General features: G+C 38.0%; 1 protein-coding gene across 6 annotated transcripts in view; it reads left to right on the top strand.

The window, feature by feature from the left end:
* Enpp2 (ectonucleotide pyrophosphatase/phosphodiesterase 2) overlaps positions 1 to 21,689 on the top strand; it is a 123,675-nt gene that overhangs the window by 39,858 nt on the left and 62,128 nt on the right. For all 6 annotated transcript variants that reach the window (XM_008837974.3, XM_008837972.3, XM_008837978.3 and 3 more), the window contains exons 3-5: positions 10,796 to 10,951; positions 16,272 to 16,397; positions 19,692 to 19,752. In XM_008837974.3, the coding sequence (XP_008836196.1) occupies positions 10,796 to 10,951; positions 16,272 to 16,397; positions 19,692 to 19,752 (343 nt within the window). The remainder of the gene's footprint in view (positions 1 to 10,795; positions 10,952 to 16,271; positions 16,398 to 19,691; positions 19,753 to 21,689) is intronic.

Genomic DNA, 21,689 nt, shown 5'->3' with positions numbered 1-21,689 from the left:
CTGAGGACAGAAGAGGCTATTGGATCCCCTGGAACTGGAGTTTCGGACAGTTGCTAGCTGCCATGTGGGTGCTGGGATTTGAACCTGGGTGTTCTGCAAGAATAGCCAGTGCTCTTAACCACTGAGCCATCTCTCCAGCCAAGCTTATACAGTTGTTATTCTTAAATTTTCTTTGGAGATAGCTTACCTGCTGTCTTTGCACTGTGGTTCATTTCTGCTAAAATAAAAAAGTCCGGAGATGCCTTTTAGAAACTGGGGGACAGCATAGTGCAGGCTGTTTTCTATCTTTTAAAATGCTACCTATGCTTGGAAAGGATGTCTCTTAAATACTCTTTGTGATTGGTTTTTCTGTTAGCAAAGCTTTTGCATCCAAAAATATGGTATGAACTTTTTTACATCTATTAGAATAAAACTCAGGAGAGAAAGGAGTCAAGCCTGTTTTCTTTTTTTTAAACAACACTTTCAGACTCCAAAGCAATCCTGGGAACTCGATGCCTCCAGGTGTTTTCGACAAACAGAAGGAACACAAAGGGTGTTCATTCATATGTGGCCAGAGCAAGGCCCACCATTCAGAAGCATGCAGCTTCTGGTTGATGCCTCAGTCTTCTCAAGAACATCGGATTCCTTTGCATGTGTGAATACCCTCTTGCTGCACTGTGAACTGAGATGTTCATTTCAAGGCTGCAGCAGTGCGAACAAATAACTACCTGGCACACTGTTAGGTGGGCTTATTGTTAGGACCTAATGATCTATTGGAAATTGTGGGGGAGTAGGATCATAAGAAGTGTACAAGATTATTAGAAGGTATGAGATGACCAGAGTGAATTATAATTCTTTGGGGTCATAAACACCAAAGTAAATGAGATGGCAGAAATAAAATTCCAAAGAACATGTAAGTAACAAGTGCAGTTTAATTTGACATCTTTGTTCCAAACATCTGATCTGGTTACTTGATTTGTCAAGATGGAGGGAAAATGTCTGTATGTTCAGATTCTCTGCACACTTGAGTGCATGTCGATGTGGGATTCTGTGGTGTTATGGAGGAGTCTATCTTACAGATTTCTTTCAGTTTCCAGGTGAACATGGATGCTCTTTAAAATATAAGTAATGGGATACTTGAATTTGTGAGCTTGTGAATACTTGGCTAATAAAAATCTGATAGCTCAGGCCAATTTATCATTTTTGTTGGCTTTGAAATAGCACACGAATGAATTTGTGGGTGGATAAATTTGAAATGAAAAGTGTCACTAACAATTTTTTGAGATAATAGAGAATGACGCTAGCAATAAGAAGGCTCATGTTCTTTGATAATTTTAGGAATCTCACTGTACACTTGAGCAGAATGTAGGAAAATACAAAACTCATTACTTTGTAGAGAAAGTGATCATATGAGGTATGCTGTGGAATGTGTCTTTATGTTCAATTTAAAGTAGAAAGTGAGGAGCATGAGTCAATGGAATGGTACTATCTCAGTCAGAATGCAAGGAAACTGTAGATTTTTCAGATTTTTGTTGGATGGAACTTTGATGTAGTGATTTTTCCACTTATTTTTATATTATAAAGAATCCTCTTGGGGCTGGAGAGATGGGTCAGTGATTAAGAGCACTGACTGCTCTTGCAGAGGACCTGGGTTTGATCCCCAGCATCCAGTGGGAGAAAAAAAAGAAAAGAATCCTAGGATGTCTATATATCTAAAATCTTAGTATTCTGTGGAATTCTATGGAATTCAACATAGAATTAAAAAAGATTATTATTTTTATTTTATGTGTATGAGTGTATTGCCTGCATGTGTGTAAGTGTACCTGTGTCATGCAATGCTCACAGAGGTCAGAAGAGGGTGTCAGATCCTCTGGAACTAGAGTTATGAACTGTTGTTAGCCACCATGTGGGTGCTGAGAATTGAACCTGGGTTTTCTACAAGAGCAACCAGTGCTCTTACCACTGAGCCATCTCTCCAGCTCCTCAACGTAGATTTCCAAATCAATAAAAATAAACCAATCTTTCAAAATTGTGATTTGCAAAGGACTTCCAAACTTTGGAGGGTGTATGCAAAACTGAAGAACACTTAGTTAATGAAAATAGGATGTGGTGGTGCATGCCTATAATCCTGGTACTTGGGAGGCTGAGACAGGAAGGTCATAAATTTGAGGCACTGGCTAGTTGAGTGGCATCCTGAACCTCCTCCACATGCCCCTAGCCTTTCCCTGCTGGTTACACTTCAAGCACATGGCAGACAGAAGGAAACCTGTGCTGTTTCCATGCACTTGAGAGAAAGAACACAGTCGCAACCCAAGCCAGGACCCCTTTTTCACTTTCAGGAGGTACCTGGGCTAAGCAGCAAGGAGAACAAGGAGGGATAGACAGGGAGCAGTGTCCAACCCTGAGAACAGGACCAACCTGTTAGAAGAAACTTAGAAGCCCATCTAGCTTTAGAGTAGGCTGAAATGCTTGCAAATGTAAGTATTGTCTCCGTATTGGCCATCTTCTAGATCTGAACTTTCCGTTTCACAAGAGGGTTTAGAGGGAAATATGGATGAGAGTACAAGTTGGAGTCAGTTTTGACAGTAGCTCTTGTCATCAGGCTCTTCCTGACAGTCTAAATTCTCAGTAGGTTTTTTTTTGATTCTGACTCAGTGCTTTGTTTCACCAGATGTGACCAACTTGGAGACATGTGTGTATCTGTCTGAAAACTTTTAATTACATTTTTGTTTGTTTGTGTGTGTGTGTGTGTGTGTGTGTGTGTGCATATACCCATGAACCCATGGACCACAAATTAATAGCTTTATCTCTGTATGTGTATAGTAAAATGAAGCATCCTAGAAAAAGTGCTTTAATTTAAAATAATCTCATCTGTTTCTGTGCAAATTACAGATTTGAAATAAATAAATTATAATTTACATTGGTGTTTCTTTAAATGTGAAGTTATACTTTGGTGAAAAATAAGGAGCACATAGCCCTGTTGGTATTGCATATCATATATATATGTGTGTGTTTTATATATATGTATATAAATATATATATGTTTTAAAATTCAAAGGCCCCTTAAGATGTATTTATGTTGAAATAATGTGTAAGACCTGTAACATTTGTTTTTAAAATTCAAGAACAGACTTCATCCCTGAAGTGCTATAGCATCTCTCAGATGAGGTCAAAGACAGCATTGTAATTTTAGTGTCACCGCAGTACCAGCGCCTCCATCACACTTGCTTCCTTGTTCTCTCTTGATGCTAGTGAGTGCTTTTTGTTGGCTTGTTTTTTGTCTTCCTTGTTTTTCTGTGCTTTTTATGGAGATCTCAGTAATGATGGAAATTATGAGATGCTAGCAGTTCACTGATGTTTGATTTTCATCATCCTCTCAATGAGTATTGAACTGAAGTGCGTATGTTGATGTTCTCTCGACTGAGGTCAAGTAAAGAGGACTTACAATGCAAAAGGCAGGCATGCCATCAAAGACACTCTGAATGTTTGACATTGGGTCCAATAAAAAGAGAAATCTTCAAAAAATCTGGGACTGGTGAGGTAGCTTAGAGGGTGGAGGTGCTTGCCACATAAGCCTGGTAACCTGAATTCTATCTGTGGTACCATGGGAAGGTTAAGAAGAGAGTCAACTCCACAAACTTGTCTTCTGACTTCCACGTGTGTCACGACATGTATGCCCATGCACATATACATCACACACCCACATACACAAATTAAAAAAAACCCACACTTCTCTCAAACAAACAAACAAACAAACAAACAAATAACAAACTCTGTCCTTAGCCTGGGTATTGGAAGAAGGACACAAATCCTGGACAAGGAGTAAGAAAGCCAGAATGTGGAGGTGAATTTTAGGGTGAACAGGACTTCAGCTTGTCATGACAGTAGGTGACCAGGATGGAGTGGACTCTTGAAAGAAAAAGTGAATGTTCTCTCACTCCCTTTTATGATTTTAGAGGGAAGGCATCTCATTTCTTGGGGTTATTGGATTAGAAAGGGTCTTGCAGGGCTGAAACTATCCAGCTTCCTTCCTGTCATTCCTTCCTCTTCCCTAGTCATCTGAGGATGAATTTCGGCCTACATTTCCCCCGATTCACACTGGAGCAGAAATTCACTCCTCACTGAAGCTGCTGATAACCCAATCTGGCATATTTTTTACTGGGATGTATCTCTGCACCAGGAATCTAAATGCAGCTCTGACAGAGCTTCAGTGGAGGTCTTGGTGAGGAGGTCTGTAACTGATCAGAGCAGGCTATTGAGCCAGATGCAGTCATTTCAAGAAAGTATTTACCAAATCACCTCAATAAAATGGTTGAAGAAAGATCACAACATGGTTCAGGGTTCATGCGGGTATTCTGGAAGTAAAGAAAGAACCTGGGAAGAGATTTTGATGTGGGAAGGAGTGCACAGGGCATAGACACAGGAATGGTTTAAACACTTATTGGGTCCCCATAAAGAAGACATAGCAGGATGAGCAAATGCCAGTAAACAATGTGCTTCTGGATTTAGTATCTCATCTATTAGCATAACTGAACTTGTTTACAGCCATGGTTCATGGGGGTGAATACTATTTAGAATTTATTAGACAGCTGTTAGAATGATTCTATCCAAGAACTAGCCTTAAACAAAGAACATTCAATAACAAGTTATTTTTACTACGGGATTTTCTCTGTTTTTTCCTTCCTGCCTGCCACAGTTTCCTATGGCTCAGCATGCACTGTTGATAGGTTGGCCAAAGTCAATAGAAAAATGCGGTTTGTGGACCAGAGGTAAGACACTGCATTGGAAACAGAAAAAACTGAACTGATGTGGTTTGTATTTATTTCAACTTCTCAGAATTAGCCCTGAGAAAGCATTTCACATCTCATGGTCTAGTGAATCTACTTGCTTTAGCTCAACTGATCTGATGCCATCAAGGCTAGGATTGGGTGACTCTGACCACAAGAGGGACAGAAGACAAAGGGATGAACTGCACATTAAGATATATGGCATGAGCCAGGTGTGGTGGTTCATGTCTGTAATCCCAGCGTTTGGGAGGCAGAGGCAAGGGGATCTCTGTGAGATGGAGGCCAGCCTGATCTACATAGTGAGTTCCAGACCAGCTGGGGTTACAGGGAGACCCTGTCTCAGAAAACAAACACAGAACAAAACAAATGAAAAACCCCTAAAATTAAATGCATGAGTAAGCCCAACAATGTCCTTGAACATGTTCTCTTGCATCTTGCTTTTTCATGATTTTAAATGTGGTCTGTGAATTACAGAAGAATGATAAATTGGTAGGAAATAAAGTTACAAGTAGCATGTCATAAATAACGTTTGTTAAGATAGCTACATATATTGTGTGACATATATTTTATCCACATACACACATGTGAAAAGTAGAAAACAAGAAACAAAAAGATCAAACAACTACATGCAAATTTGAAAACGTTGCAAATTTCAAACTACACAAAAGGCTCTTCTTCTCTTTTTGCTAGTCATTTCACCAAACAGAATTCCTATAATTACTTGCAGGAAGGAAAGCATTTATTTACCTCTTTACATTTCCCCAATCCTTCTGCTCTCCCTCCTCAGCATTCTCTGTCTCTGTTTTGAGACAGGGTCTCTCTGTAGCCACAGCTAGCCTGGAACTCTCTATGTAGACCAGGTTGGCCTTGATCTCACAGAGATCTGCCTGACTCTGCCCCCCAAGTGAGTGCTAGGATCGCAGGTGTGTGCTGCCATGCCCAGCTTCTCTCTCTCTTTCTCTTTTAAAATTTTTTATTCTTTTTATTTTATGTATATCAGTATATTGTGGAGGTAAGAGGACAAGTTGCTGGAGTCTGTTCTCTCCTTTTGCTGTGTAGGGTTTTGGAGGATCAAGTTCAAGTTGCTAAGCCTTTACCCACGGAGTCATCTCACTAACCCTTTGTTAAATTATTTAGTTAGCATTCAAAATAATAGACTATTTGTGGCATTTTCTTACACACACACACACACACACACACGCCATTATACTTTGTTCTTTTTTGTTACCCACTCCTTCATGCCCTCTCCCTTGATGCTGGTCCTTTTTCTTCCTCCAAATAGCTCCTCTTGTTTCCCGTCATACTCCATGACCTTCTCTTGTTCTCTCGTTCACCTTTCTCCTTGTTTATTTGTTTTTTTGAGACAGGGTCTTACTATGTAGCTCTGGCTGGACTGTAACTTGATATCTAAGCCAGGCTGGCTTTGAACTCACAGAAATCAGCTTGCTTCTGCCTCCTGAGTGCTGGGATTAAAGGTGTAAACTACCACACCCAGCTCCCCTCTCTTTAGACCCTTTTTTTCCTTCTCATAGTCTCTTTTTCAACTTTTCACACACACACACCTTTCCTCATACACCTCAATATATAAATATAATTTAGATTCTGAAAATGAGAAACAATGCTATATTTGCCTTCTGAGTCTGGCTTATTTATATAACATACAGAATAAATGGCATAATTTCATCCTTCTTTGTAGACAAATAAAGTTCATTGTCTGTGCAGTGCATTTTCTTTATCCATTCATCTACTGATGGATATCCAGTTTGGCTCCATATCTTGATTATTGTGAGGAGTATAGCAATAAACATGGATATGCAATATCTTTGTGAGGTGTTAACTTAGAACACTTGGTATATACCCAGTAAAGTATTAACCAGATCACATGGCAGTTTTAATTTTAGTTTTGTGATGAATTTCCATACTAATTTCCATAGTGGCTACAGCACTTTGCTTCCTGTCAGGAGTGTATGATAAGGGTTCCTCTTCCCCCACACCTGCATCAGAATTTGTTGTCATTTATTTTCTCCATGATAGCCATTTTAGTGGGGTGAGATGGAATCTCAGTGTAACTAATTTTCATTTCCCTTATAACTAAGGACATTGAATACTTTTTCAAATAGTTCTTGACCATTTGTATGTCTTCTTTTGGAAACTGTCTATTCAATTTATCAGCGGATTTATTGACTCGATTCTTTTTAGTGTTTAGTTTTTGAAGATTTTTTTTTTTTTTGGTTTTTATGTGTCTTTAATTCCTGGCTTTGAAGATTTTTTTTATAGATTTAAATATTAATCTATTAGATGCATAGTCAGCAAAGACTTTCTCCAATTCTATAATCTTTCTCTTCTCTTGGCTGATAGTTTCCATTGTTGTGCAGAAACTTTTTAATTTCTTGCAATCCCATGAGTCAGTTCTTGAGATTATTTCCTATACTCTTGAACTCCTTTCCAGAAAGTCCTTGTCTATGCCTGCAACTTGAAGTGTAACAAGCACTTCTTTACACTAGCAGATCTTCCCATATTTACCTATGCATACCTGTCTTGTTCTTTTTAAGGTGAGAGCAATAATCCATGTATGGGCATACATATTGAGTGGTTCTTTCTTTCTAAATGGATGAAAAGCCTTTGGTTGACTTCAAAAATTTCCCCTCCCCCACATTACAAAAAGAATACAATGAACAATGACTGTTTTTGTATCTATATCTTGACAAGTTTTTGCATATATATATATTCATATATATATGGAAGGTAAGTTCCTACTAATGGAACTTCTTGGAAAAATGTTGATAGATATTTTAAAGTTGCATCTTATTTTATAAAATCTTGCCATATTTAAAACAAATACATTATTGTTCATATTTTACTTTATTTTTTAAAATTTTTTTAGAAGAAGCATTTCATTACAGCTTTAACATACTCATTAATAGTTTCCAGAGCAAAGATACATCTTTTTCAAAAGTGGCATGAAATTTTTAGGTTCACTGTTAATACAGTTATACAATATTGAACTCAGTATAATCCCTGTAAGACATAAAATTGAATGAGTTTTTAACTTTTAAAAAAGATCTTCATTTCATTTTAAAATATACTGTTTCTTACAGAAAGACTCATTGTTTTTGCTAATAACACTGAGATGTTGGTGCATGCATCTCTAATCTGTATGTATCTGATTATTACTAGTCATAATCAGTTGCAGTTGGATCCTTGGTACCTGTGTATTTCTATAAAGTCTATAATGTCTATAAAGTCATCAGGTAGATTTCAATGTTCATATTTTTTATTCATCAGAAATTGATTATTTTATAAAATGAGAGGAGCCAGCTTAATACTCTCTACTTACCACCTATGGATGCCTCGAGTTCCTTAGCTTTGAAATGCTGAATTTTATGAAATAAGCTCAAATGTTTGGCTTTATTTCTAGACTTCATCCACAATATTGTTAGCATTACTTTCCAGAACCACCAACCTATTTTAATTATTTAACTTCACAATGTACTTTCCCATCTTGTCACCAAATTACTTTTCTTCTTGAATATCTTCCTATTTTCATGTTTATTTTTCAACAACCTCTTTATAGCCTCTAAAGTTTCTAAAACCTTAAATACTTTTCACTGTGATTGTATTGAATATTTAAATATATTTAGGAATATTAGTATTTTTATAATATTGATATTTTTATCTTTAAGAATATGTGACTTCTGATTACAGATTTTTCTGAATTTTCTTTTTCATGGAGTTTTAGAATATTCTTATAGGTTCTGTGCGTATATAAAGAAATTTATTTCTTAGTATTTTATCTTTTAAATACTTTTATGAATGGTTAACTTTTAATTGTTGTTAAATTTCCTTTTATTTTTGAGAATTTCATACATACATGAGTATTGTATTTACATTACTTCCATCCTTCCCACTCCCCCTCCAACTCTTCCCATGTCCCCCCCCTCAAATTCTTGTCCTCTTTTTTGAAAATTATTGTTATGTATACAGACAGACACAGAAACATGCAGACACACACACATATCTAATGCACTGAGTCCATTAGTGGTGCTCATGTGTACCTGTGTTTAGGGCTGCCTGTTTGGGATTAGATAACCTCTCAGGGAGATAGCCCCTGGAAAAAACTGATTTTCCCTTCCTCAGCATCCATTGACTGCCTGTAGCTCTTCATCTTGAGGTGGGATCCAGTGACATTTCCTCCTCTACCTTGGTATGTCAACTGATTTTATCATTATATAGATCTTGTTAGACTGTGCTGTGGACATTTCATTGGTGTAGCTTCCCTATCATGTCTAGAACGTATTAAGTAGCAGAAGGTGTCTTGTCCCTCTGGCTCTCACATTTCCTGAGCCTTCCGTGTGGAGGCTACATTGTAGATCTATCACTTGGGACTAGGTACCTCAAGGTCATGTATCCTCTCATCTGATGATTTATGTAACATTGTGATAGTCTTCATCTGTTGCAAGAAGAAATTTCTTTGATGACTGGTAAGAAGTATACTTGTCTGCAAATATAAGGATATGCATTTAAAATATAGTAAGAGATTACCTTAGTCTAGAGAAGTGATAGAAGTAGTTTCTTCTCCAGGGTTTATGATCTCTCTATCCATGTGTACTTGGCTTTATTTACAGTACCATGAATGAGCTCCCTCTCATCAAGTGGGCCTTAAGTCAAATTTGACAACTGTTGATTTTCTCCAAAATAAAAGTGCCACTGCTGCAACAACAGAGATAATTTGTTTGGTCAGTCATTATTGTGGTTCGTAGGCTTTACATATGGGTAGGATCATTGATTGGTTTTATTCCTTGGCAGTTTGTATAGTATGTTCTGACACTATAAGAGATAGTCTTCAGGGAGGAGGCTTCCAGGTCACTTCCAGCTCAATTGCTCTAAGTTCTATGTTCCATATATGGTGTGTCTTCAGCAATAGGATCTTACCTTCAAGTTCTGGGAGGCAGTCAAAGACTGTGGCAATATCCTGGATTATTTTGGAAGTGTCTTGAACTACCCTGATCAATAACTTGAAGGGAAGTTTTCATTGCCTGATTGTGGTTTTGTTATAGCCTTCAGTTACACACATGTCCTCGTATTTATATGTGTATTTTCAATAGGTTTATGAAATACTGCGTTTCCCTTTGTCTTTTTATACCACCTAAGCATTATTTATCTGTCTTTCTTATCTCTCTCTCTGCATAGCCCTCCCTTCTCCTCCCTAAAGTACCCTCCCATTCCCCCCTTGATAGCATCTGTTAATCATACATTGCCAACATATGACAAATTTGTTCAAATTTGATCACATCAAATTCTCTCATTTTCTAACATTTTGTCAACTCTTGAGATTTCTAGATTATATTACATGAAACCAATGATAAATGATTTATTTTTTCCAAGTAAGATGGTGGTGTTTGTGTTCATCTAACCCTAGCTGCAGCATGAATTTTATGATTAGAAGAGACTGAAAAAAATGTTATATTCTGATCAGTATTTAGACTGGTTTTAGAACACTGAGACTTGATTTTCATCGTAATTGACTTTTGTAGTTGTTGGTTTTGTCACAAAGTCTTGCTATGCAGTCCAGGCTGGCCTTGAACTCACGATCCCCTTGTCTCTCCTGAGTGCTTAATTGTAAGCATATACCATCATGTCCAGCTAATACTATGGATTTTTAAAATAGGAAAACTAATTCTTATTTCAACAGGAATACTAGCCATCACATATCTATAGGAATCATGATTACAGTCCTGAGTAGAGCAATAGCCAACTTTTGTTATTCTTTGTATATGCTTGGTAGTTTTGTTCAATTCTCATTTCAACCTACTGTTACTTTTATGATTCATTCACTTTATAAATAAGGAAACTATGGCTTATGCAAGTTCAGTAACAAGCCCAGAGTACCTAGGTAGCAGGTGGTGCAGTTGGGTTTCTCATCTAGAATCTGACTGCAGCCCCACCTGATGGCTTCCTTCCCAGTGCCACGCCTCAGTGGTGGTAGGACCACCCTCGAACCCATTGTCTTTGCCTTCTGTTCCTGGCAGTGTTATCTGACTCCCCTTGGACCAACACATCTGGATCTTGCAAGAACAGATGCTTTGAACTTCAAGAGGTCGGACCGCCTGACTGCCGGTGTGACAACTTGTGTAAGAGCTATAGCAGCTGCTGCCATGACTTTGATGAACTCTGTTTGAAGACAGGTATGTAACTTTTGGAGCCTTCTCACCTCCAACAGAAGACTTAGAGACCTGCTGCTGTTATGCACTCCTGCTTTGGTCTATCCAAATTGTGGATTTAACTTTGTTTCTTTTGTTTCTTTGTTTTTGTTTTATGAGACAGGAGCTTCCAATAGTCCCACCTGCCTCTGCTTCCTGAGTGCTGGGATCAAAGTTGTGTACCACCACATCCAGCTAGTTTGTTTCTTGAATGATTGTCAGTTCATGAAGAAACTCTGTGTCCCAGATAAGGAAGGCTCTTTCTTGCCTGCAGGCATCACAGGCTGGCTTTGGTTTTGAAAGTGTTGCCAGGCCTTTGTCATCTTTCTAGCTCTTCCTGACAGCCTCACATTTAGTGCTAAGGGACGTGAGCTAAATTTTTGCACATTCTAAAGGTATTAGGTTTAAAACTACTATTTCTTTTTTTCTGTGCAAATGGAAAACTTTTATGGAATCATGTGAGGTCTTATGTTCTGGGTAACATCTTCCTCTAAAGTTTTCCTGATTTTTAAAAATTTTGTAGTGGAACAGTCATTAGAACATACAAACTATTGAATGAATGCACACACATTGACAAAAGGTACTTTGGGGGATTTTTGTCTTCCTACTTTGCTTTGTTTTTAAAGACAAACATTTTTGGGTAAGACTTTTGGGTGCCTTGGGTACCACCATGCCTCTGGGCAAAACCCCATGCAAAGTACTTAAGAGACAGCACAAAATCTGCTCTGAAGACTACCAGGCACTTTCACAGCTCCCCGGACAAGTTACTGTTTTCATGCATGGATGGTTCTTTCAAAAACCTAACATATGATCATATATTGCAGTATATTATCCTATATTGCTACTTGTCTGATCTTTTTTTTTTAATTTTACAGCTTTAACATATTCAATAACAATTTCCAGAGCAAAGATACATCTCTTTCAAAAGTGGCTGTAAATTTTTAGGTTCACAGTTGAATTAATACACTATACAATATTGAACTCAGTATAAACCCTATAAGACATAAAATTGAGTTTTTAACCCTTTAAAAAAGATCTCCATTTCATTTTAAAATACACTGTTTCCTACAGAAAGACTTATTTTTAATGTTACTAACACTTAGATGTTTGCATATGCATTCCTAATCTCTATGTAATGTATCTAATTATTACTAGTCACAGTTGGTTACACTCGGATCCTTGGCACCTGAGTATGGATATAAAGTCATCAGGTAGATTTCAATGATAATGTTTATCACCTCTACTAATTAACATGAAGTAAATTTTTATGCTTCTTCCTCAAATATAATTATTATTTTTTATTTGTTGATATTTTTGTGTGTGTATCTCATAGAACATCCCAAACAATCTTATTCATCTATATACCCACTTCCCAAATGGCAGCCTCCCATAGCCTCCCCTGACCCCACTGGAGCCCATATACTCTATCATCCCTGTTACTGTGCACTGTGTTGTTGGCACCCCCAGCCGTTCCCCAGTGCTTGTCCATTTGCTGAATCTAGTCAGCCTGTCTAGAGATCCTTGTTTTAGGAAGGTCAGCTGTTCCTCATCTAGCAGCAATCAGTTGTCAATAGTCCTTTAGATAAGATTGGGGTCTGCTGTTCATTTTCTGAGTTCTATGCTGGGTTACTGTCTGGGAGTCTCTTGGGCCACCCTGGCCAACAACTCAAAAGAAGGATCTCCCGTCTGGCATTGTTTCTTGTTATATAGCCTTTAGCTAAACATATGGACTCTTAAAAAAATTATATTAACCTCTTTAATCTTTGGTTATACTTTCCTTTTGGGTGTTTAAGACCCTATAGTTGGCCCAGATAAATCAATTTGTTTTTACTTTTAAGTCCGTTTGAGGATCTCTGTCTTCAGATTGTATAAATCTTTTGCCTTTTACTTGTCTGATCTTTTAAATGATATTAGAAACAAAACATTCTTCTCTTAAACGTTAGTCCTTGATTTATTTGAAAACAACATAAATTCCCTTACATGTTGTGACTTGTTCCTCAAACTGCCTGTGAAATAAGAAGAGCTTTTTTTTTTTTTTTTCGCATAGTGCATTTTCTAAACACTTTTTGTTGCTGTGGCTTTGCTTTGGAACTTCTGCTGGCTTCCTTAGTTGTGGGTCAGCAAACCTAAGAGCTGAGACTTGTAAACTGAGTACATGTGCAGACACATTCATATACACTAAAGAGAGAGAGAGAGAGAAAATCTAACAGAGCTCTTTGACTTTGAGACATTATTGCAAATCAGCAGTCTGCGTTTGCTTACCACTGATGATTTTATAACATTTTATGTCTTGTCCCTGACAAGTTACACCAACCTTCCAACATTCTGGTCTTAAAACTCCTGACAGAGTTATAAGCACCCCTTGACTCTGGCTTAGTTCTCTTTGAATGTAGTGCATGCCTTTATTCTCAGTTTATACAGACTGAACAGACTGAAGCAACATTGTGTATAAAGCAGCTTATTCTCCTGTATATAAAGACAACCTATGTTGAATGTGGAAAATCAAATGTCAAATAGCAGTGGAAGGTAAAGGCAGAAAAAAAGGTTTTTGAAGTTCTGCTGATACAGGAAACAAACATAGTGTGTATGAATGTTGCTTGTATATTGTGTGCATAGCTATATACACTTATATGTACATATATACATATACACAGGGGAGCTACAAATCTTCATAAACACTATCATTCCAAATAGCATCATAATATTCCACCAAACAGTCATAACAATTCATTGACTGCTTGATCAACATTATATTTTGTTCAAGTTTTGGCACTATGAATAATGCATTAATACATATAATTTATACTTTTACCTATTTTCCTTAGGATAAATTCCTAACAGTGGGATTTCTGGGTCAAAGTGCATTTTCGTTTTTAAAAATATATACATAAGTGGGGCGTGGTGGTGCACGCCTTTAATCCCAGTACTCCGGAGGCAGAGGCAGGTGGATCTCTGTGAGTTCAAGGCCAGCCTGGTCTACATAGTGAGTTCCAGGACAGCTGGGGCTACAGGGAGACCCTGTCTCAAAAAGACCATAAAAACAAAAACAAACAAACAAATATATATATATACATATAATATATATGATAAAATTATGTACTCTGACAGCGTGTGTTTTTCTCAAGGGAGCACAAGAACCTTTCACCAGTCCCTTTGACTATCAGGCACTTTCATTAAAAATGTTTTCTTTTTCCCCTGGTGCTAGAGAAATGGTTCAGCTCTTAAGAGCACTGGCTGTTCTTGCAGAGAATCCAGGTTTGGTTCCCAGCACCTTATATGGCAGCTAACAACTGTCAGTAACTCCAGTTCTAGGGACTCCAACACCCTCTATGGCCTTTGCCGGCATTGCACAACATGGGTGCACTTATATGCATACAGGCAAAACACTCACACACATAAAATAAAAATAATAAGTAAAAAGTTAAACGTTTTTGATGTAATAGGAAATATTGTTTTCTAGTAAGGTTAACTATTTGAAAATGTTTATTTCCACATTAATTTGAAAGCGACATGTTAACTGACTTGTACTTTGCTGGTAGTTCACCCTGAATCTTCAATTTCTTTTTTTACTCCATTCTCACACAGAAGTAGTGACCCCTCAATCAATGTAGCTTGTCAGCAATGATGCTCTTCTGTAAGTAAAGGGATTCTCATGTGGAATTAGGGGATAAATCAAAGCATATTAGTGGGAAAAATTATAATTCCACAGTCTCTTTCAGTCAAAGAAACCTTGGAGACTTGCTGACCGTTTGGAATAACAGATCAGAGATCAAGAAATTCTAAGCATTTCATCTGCTTGGGAAGAGTCAGCAGAAACAGATGCTATTAAAAATAAATCAGACTATCAAATAGGATGCAACGATGGTCCTAAAAGAATGGCCATTAAACAGTAGTTGCATGGTTTTCCGACTAATGACCTGCCCAAAGAGACAAGGAAACACTTAGGCATGGCAGAGATATTTCTTCATCTGTTTAATCACCTTGTAATAATTCTTCGTGGTGGAATGTTACTAGAGAGTATCGTTGCTTTAGAGGAGAATTATTGCTTTCTGCTGATGACATATCTGAAAGGATGAAGGCCTGGAGTGTTCATATGTACTTCATTTCAGAGAAGGTTTTTCTTGACTGTTTGTTCCATCTGCAGGAGCCCCCAGCCACCCTGTCACTCTGTCCATGCCCCCTGTTACTTCCTGTGCAACCCATCCCATGGCAGAAATATCTTGCTTGTTGGTTACTTGCATGTGGTCTGTCTTTTCTACATGGATGTGAGCTTCATGATAGCAGAGCTCCAGTCTCTTGATCACTGTATCCTAAGCACCCAGAGTATGGAAAACATGGGACAGATGGACTATGGGAGATGGGAAAAATGAACACATGGATTAGTCATGAAATCTCTTTGTATCACAGTCCTGAATTTCAGGAGTCATAGTTTATTTCCAACACCATTTCTAAAGCGATTTAATACCTATTCATTGAATGCTTAGCCATGCCAGTGAGCTTCACAGTCTTACAAGTCTGAGATGAAATATAATAGGGAAAGATGTAATTTTTTAAGCCTATGACTGTGTGCAGTTTATTGGATAAAAATCAGTCAAAAACTTAAAAAAAAATAGCCCTCTCATTAAAATGAAAAGGTTATTTTCCTGAAGTTTCCTAGAAGAACTGAACTCTGAGCTATCATTCAGACAAGAAGCTGTGGTCTGATGATCTTCTATTGATCTTAGAAGTGTAGAGGGTCACATTTTGCCCTTTTTTGTTTTATTTGTTTTTATTTTATGTGTGTGAGTGTTATGCCTGCATGTGTATAAGGCACCCATGTGCAGTGCCTGTGGAGGACAGAAGAGAGTATCGGATCCCCTAGACCTGAAGTTATAGATGGTTGCTAGCCACCATGTGGGTTCTGGGATTTGAACCCAGGTCTTTTGCAAGAACAGCCAGTGCTCTTAACTGCTGAGCCACCTCTCTCTCCAGCCCTTAATGCCCTTTTATAGTCTTTCTTTTTGTGGTGCTTAGGACAGTTCTGGAATGGTGGGGAAACTTTGCTTGCCTTTCTGTTTTTCTTTTATTTTTTTCTGTAAGAGTTCAGTTCTACTGTAAGTTTGTCTTCTGACTTGAAAAATTAGAAATTTATCCTATCTGTAAATTCTCCAAATATCTTCTTGACCTCTGACTGACTCAAGTTTCACAAACAGATGAAATGATGTGGGATTTTTGCTCTTTTTGTTGGAAACCCTTGTAAGCAATTGTGGCCTCTTTCATTTGGTTTGTGTGCAGCAGTGAAAGTGTCTCATTGTGATGATTTCAGCTCGTGGCTGGGAGTGTACCAAGGACAGATGTGGAGAAGTACGGAACGAGGAAAATGCCTGTCATTGCTCAGAGGACTGCTTGGCTAGGGGAGACTGCTGTACCAATTACCAAGTGGTCTGCAAAGGTACCTGCCTTTACATTGCCTTGAGAATTTAAACACTGGAGATCTTCAGTGAGAGCCTGAATTTTCCAGATATAACACTTTGGATGTGGGGTTTTGGAGGTGGGAAGGTATTGTATTTTTAATTTCTTAACTTCTTAGCTTTGTTATCCTATATTTCATTGAGCTGAAATGAAACATTTTGAAATTAAATAAAACTATATTAAGATAGATATTTTTAAATATCTTCAAAACTTTCTGTCTTGGTTTAGGTCAGGTTTCCTAGTAACAGAGTCTAGAATTTGGTACATGGAGTTTATTGAGGAAATGCTTTGTAGGAGAACCATGTGCAAAAGTCAGGGAAGCAGGAGAGAGAAGGTGGGTTGAGGAAGCAAACTGTGGTCACAGGCGAGTCTTACTTGGTTTATGTGAGATTACAGTAACCCCCAACCTACTTTCACCTCCCTTCTACTCCTATTTCTCCTCCTCCCTACAAGTCCCTTTCCCACATTCATGTCTTTTTTATTTGTTTTGAGGTCCATTGAATTTAACCAGGGTAATTTGTGTGACCATGGGTTTGGAAATATCCTTTAGAGCCTGGTGGGTTTGTTGGTGGCTACACACTGAAGACAATGACTGGCCCTCCCGTAGAATCCATGAATATCCTGTAGTAGAGTTGGGAGGGATAGGGCTCCATGGGCCTCCCTCTGATGGATGCTTAACTATTGACAGGCCTGGTATTGTGCAAGCCCATTGTAGGCAGCTGTAGCTGCTATGGAATTGTGACTGCACTGACTGCTATGTTGGGAAGACAACATTTCACAGCTCTTCTACCTAGTTTTGGGCTGTTACATTCTTTCCACCCCTTCTTCCATGATGTTCTTTGAGCCTAGTAGGGTGTTATAATTGCCCTCTTTAGGGCTGAGCATTCAACCAGGAAGATCCATCTTAATTGTGGGCAGGACCATTCCCTGGGCAGGTGAATCTGGATTGTATAAAATGGAGAAAGTGGACTAAGCACTACCATGCATTCATTCTCCGCTTTCTAATTGTGAGCAGCATGTGACCAACTGTTTCAAGCCACCTTGACCTCCCTGATCTGTGAGCTAAAAGAAACCGCTTCTCCCTCAAGTTGCTCTTGTCAGAGTATTTTATCACAGTAATAGGAAAAGAAATGAAGATAGCCTGCTCTGAAGAATAAATCCCAGATTTGCCTGGGGTATGGGAGCTTGGGTTTTATACCCAGTGAATGGGGGTTCTTGCTGGTAAGGACAATGAGGAGCCAAAAGATTCTGTTATTCCCCAAACCGTATTTGTATAAATGTATGTTGATAGTAGAATATGATGCTTTTGTGATAATAATAATTGGTGGTCTAAGGAAATATAAAAGATGTAGAATCAAGGAATTTAAGGATCTTGCCAATTACTTAGTGATGCTTAGTACAAAAATCATGAATCTTTATCTATAGATTATGTCACCTTTTAGTTTCTAAATGAAATCTCATAGGAATCTTTGACCTAGAATGTTTATGAGGTATCTGTTCAGTTATTTTAAGGAAGGGCTAGGGATGTAGCTCCATTGCAAAGCACTTTTCTAATATGTGCAAGGCCCTGGATTGGGCCCCTGTCTGAAAAAAGAAAAAAAAAACATTCAGGAAAAATGAAGTTATTTCTGTGAGGCATAAATGAATTTTGAAATTTTCCTTTACCTAAGCAACTATTGTACTGTGAAAATTCCTGTACTCTAACAGCTATGTTTTTATTTTGAAGCATGACTAACATTCATTATGAATTGATTTCTTACCCAAATGGTAAGCTGAGTGTAGCTCATACCTTTAATCCCAGGATTTGTGAGGCAGAAGCAGGCAGATCTCTGTGAGATTGAGTCCAACCTGGTCTACCTAGTGAGTACCAGGTTAGCTGGGGCTAGCTATATGGAGACCATGTCTCAAAAAACAAAACAAAACAAAAACAAAACAAGCAAACAAAAGAGTTTGTCTCTTGGGGCTTTAGAGGTGGCTCAGGAGTTAAGAGCACTTGGCACTTGTTGCTCTTGAGAGGACCTAAGTTTGGTTCCCAGCACTCATGTGGCTGCTAACAACTGTCACTCCAATTCCAGGGGATCCAACACCCTCTTCTGGCCTTCGTGGGCACTGCAAACACATGTCACACATACATGCAGGCAAAACACATACATATAAAAGTTTAAAAAATTATTTCCCTTTTCTCTTTAATTTCTCTATGCAGTAAATATAACAGGAAACTGCAATGACTATTAAGAGAGACAAAAAAAAAAAGAATAAGAAGAAAGTCCTAGTACCTACATGATGGCTCACAACCATCTCTAACTCCAGTTCCAGGGGTTCTGATTCCCTTTTCTGACCTTGTAGGCACTGCATACACGTGTTATACATACATACACACAGGCAAAGCATCCAGACACATAAAATACAAGTAAGTAAATCTGAAAAATAATCATAAAAAAGTCTGGGCTTGAGGAGGGGGTGACTCAGTGGATTAAGTGCTTGTGAAGGCACTTAATCAGATCCCCAGCAGCCTTGTAAAAAGCTAGGCATGGTGGCATGTACCTGTAATAGTAGCACTGGGTAGAGGGAGACAGAAAGACCCTGGGGTCTCACTGACCAGCTAGTTTAGCCATTCCATGAACTCCAGGTTCAGTGAGAGACATTGTGTCAAAAACTAAGCTGAAGAGCAATAGGAGAAGACATCTGATGTTGAATTTTGCCTCCACACATGCATGGCTTTGGTTCTCAGATCTTGGTGCAAGGTAAGAGTGAAAAATAGCATGAGTGTTCATCTATAAATTCAAGACTGTGCACATACTCAGCAAATAAGCTGTCTTGCAATTTTTCATCTTATCCCTGCACGTTATTATTCAATATAAGCCTTTTCTCTATCTAAAGGGAGGTTATGTCATGCTTTCTATGACTTTGAGATCTTCAGTGGCAGAGGAGAGAATGTTCCATCTAATGACCAAACAGTTTATTTCTGGAGGGATACAAACATGAAATTTTGTCCACTGACGCCAATGTTTTTTTTTAATCTACAAACCATTTCAACTCTGAAAGCTGGAATAAACACCACTTGAGGTTATTAAATCTTAGCTTTCCCACCATGTATGGGTGTACTTTAAAAGCCAAGCCAGACACTGCACTTTATTTCAGAATTTCTTTTTAGATGGTGTCCATAAACAAGTATGAAACAGGACACAGATTCTGGCATTGTATTCTTCCAGGCTCTGGATGACATTTATAAATAGATTTCATAACAGATGTCCCCTTTTTTTTTTCCTTGTAGGAGAGTCACATTGGGTAGACGATGACTGTGAAGAAATAAAGTCCCCCGAATGCCCTGCAGGGTGAGTGCATTTTATCTTATGGATCTTAGGAAGTGTTACATAGTCCTTGATGAAGCATCACAAAGAATCATGGGTAAGTGGTTATAGACATAAAAAAAATTCTCATCTATAGACACATTTGTGAGTACTTTTGAGCACTTTACCAGTTGAAAGCTATCTTGAAGCCTCTTAAATGTAAAAAAAAAATTATTATTGTGTGTGAGTGAAGGATACGTATGTAGGCAGGCACTTGTGTCACAGTAGTGTGTAGAGGACAGAGAACAGAGGACAATTATATGGGATCTAGGGATTGAACTCAGGTCACTAGGCTGGCAGGCAAGCCACTTTATCTGCTCAGTGATCTCTCTGACTGCATCTTGAAACTTTGATAGCTCTGTTTTTCTTTCAACTCTCTTCTATGTCTATTGAATATATTGGAGTCAAAACATTATGGTCCACCTTAGATGAAGGTTTTATGACATGCATCTGATGATCACTGAAGAAGAAAGCATTTCTTGTAGTGCAGTGGTCTTTGTTCACTCCCTTCTTACCCCACCATATTTTTCCCTGGAGCTCTGTTTTTGCCCTTTTTAAGGAGTAGGGGAGGGGAAAGGAAGAAGGAGACTCTAGAACTTCTAAAAGCTGTCACCCAGGAGGGTAACTCCTACCAGATGCTGCAGAAATCTGCTGATCTGCTGCTGTGCTGCTTTGCTGGGGGACAACCAAATTGTGTGACACCCTACAGCTTAAGTGTGACCAGCACCAGGCACTTTTTAAGTCTTCCAGGAAAATGGAAACTTCATGAACCTTTAAAATGCTTGCCAGAAAATACAGCTTCACACATGTGTTTTCATAATGCATTTAGTCTTCTACATATATAAGACTATCGATCATCTATATCCGCATTTATCATCTGTCTATTTATTAGGTTTCATAGCCCAAGACACAGAATTTAAGTGTTTACATGTCTTTATTTTTCCCTTATTTTTAAAGCCTTAATTAGATATTTGAACTTCTTTGAGTACATGGAATGGGATGGAACAATTTGTGACTATTTTATAAATGTATCTTATTTGTTAAATGACTTCAAATAAGCACAAACTACACTTTCTCAGTTAGCTTAAAATTCTTAGATAGAATTCTCGAATATTCTTGTCTGATTGATCAACATCATTCCTAGAATAATAAAGCACCATTTCATTCATTCTTTCCCTGGATGGATGAATAGTCTAGTCCTTTGTTGATATACTTATTAGGAATTCTTCTTAATTTAAATCAGTTTTGAAATTGTTTTGTAATTAAACTGAAGGAAATGCTTTTTAATCAATGCTTAGATCTAGTGGTAAGAGTGTTACTGTTATTAATTTTACATTCATTTATTCATCAATTCATTAATATATCTAATGAGTACTTATTGAAAATTGACATGGAGTCACATGCCTATAATCCCAGCACTTGGGAGGCTGAGGCAAGAGGATTGTGAATTTGAAGCCAGTCTAGTCTACATAGCAAGTTCTAGAGCAGCCTGAAACTCTGTCTCAAAAAGAAGATGATTATTGAAGACTTACTCTGGATATACGAAATAGAAAGAGGAGTAAGATATAGATTTGGCTTTGAGACTAGTGAGGAGGACAAATCTACTAACAGATGTTTACAATAAAAATACACAATGATGTGTATATGAGTGAAAAAAGGTATGGATTAGCATCTTAAAGATATTCAGGAGTACAGGTATCTAACATTATAGAAAAGGAAACTTTAAGATGAGTTTTAAAGAATGCATAGGACGTATCCAGGTTGCAAATGGGAGAAAATGCACTTCTTAAAAAATATGCCATAATGTTTTTGTTTGAAGGTAGGGAGCAGTGGTAGAGTCAGGAACCATCTATCTCTTGGCCATTATGACCTTGGCCGTTTAACTCTGAACTTTGGTTGCCTTAAATGTTATGTAATTGGGA

This window comes from Nannospalax galili, unplaced genomic scaffold (genome assembly GCF_000622305.1).
Source record: "Nannospalax galili isolate Female #2095 unplaced genomic scaffold, S.galili_v1.0 scaffold17, whole genome shotgun sequence".
Classification (NCBI taxonomy): domain Eukaryota; kingdom Metazoa; phylum Chordata; class Mammalia; order Rodentia; family Spalacidae; genus Nannospalax; species Nannospalax galili.
This window is presented reverse-complemented; position numbering and strand designations above follow the sequence as displayed.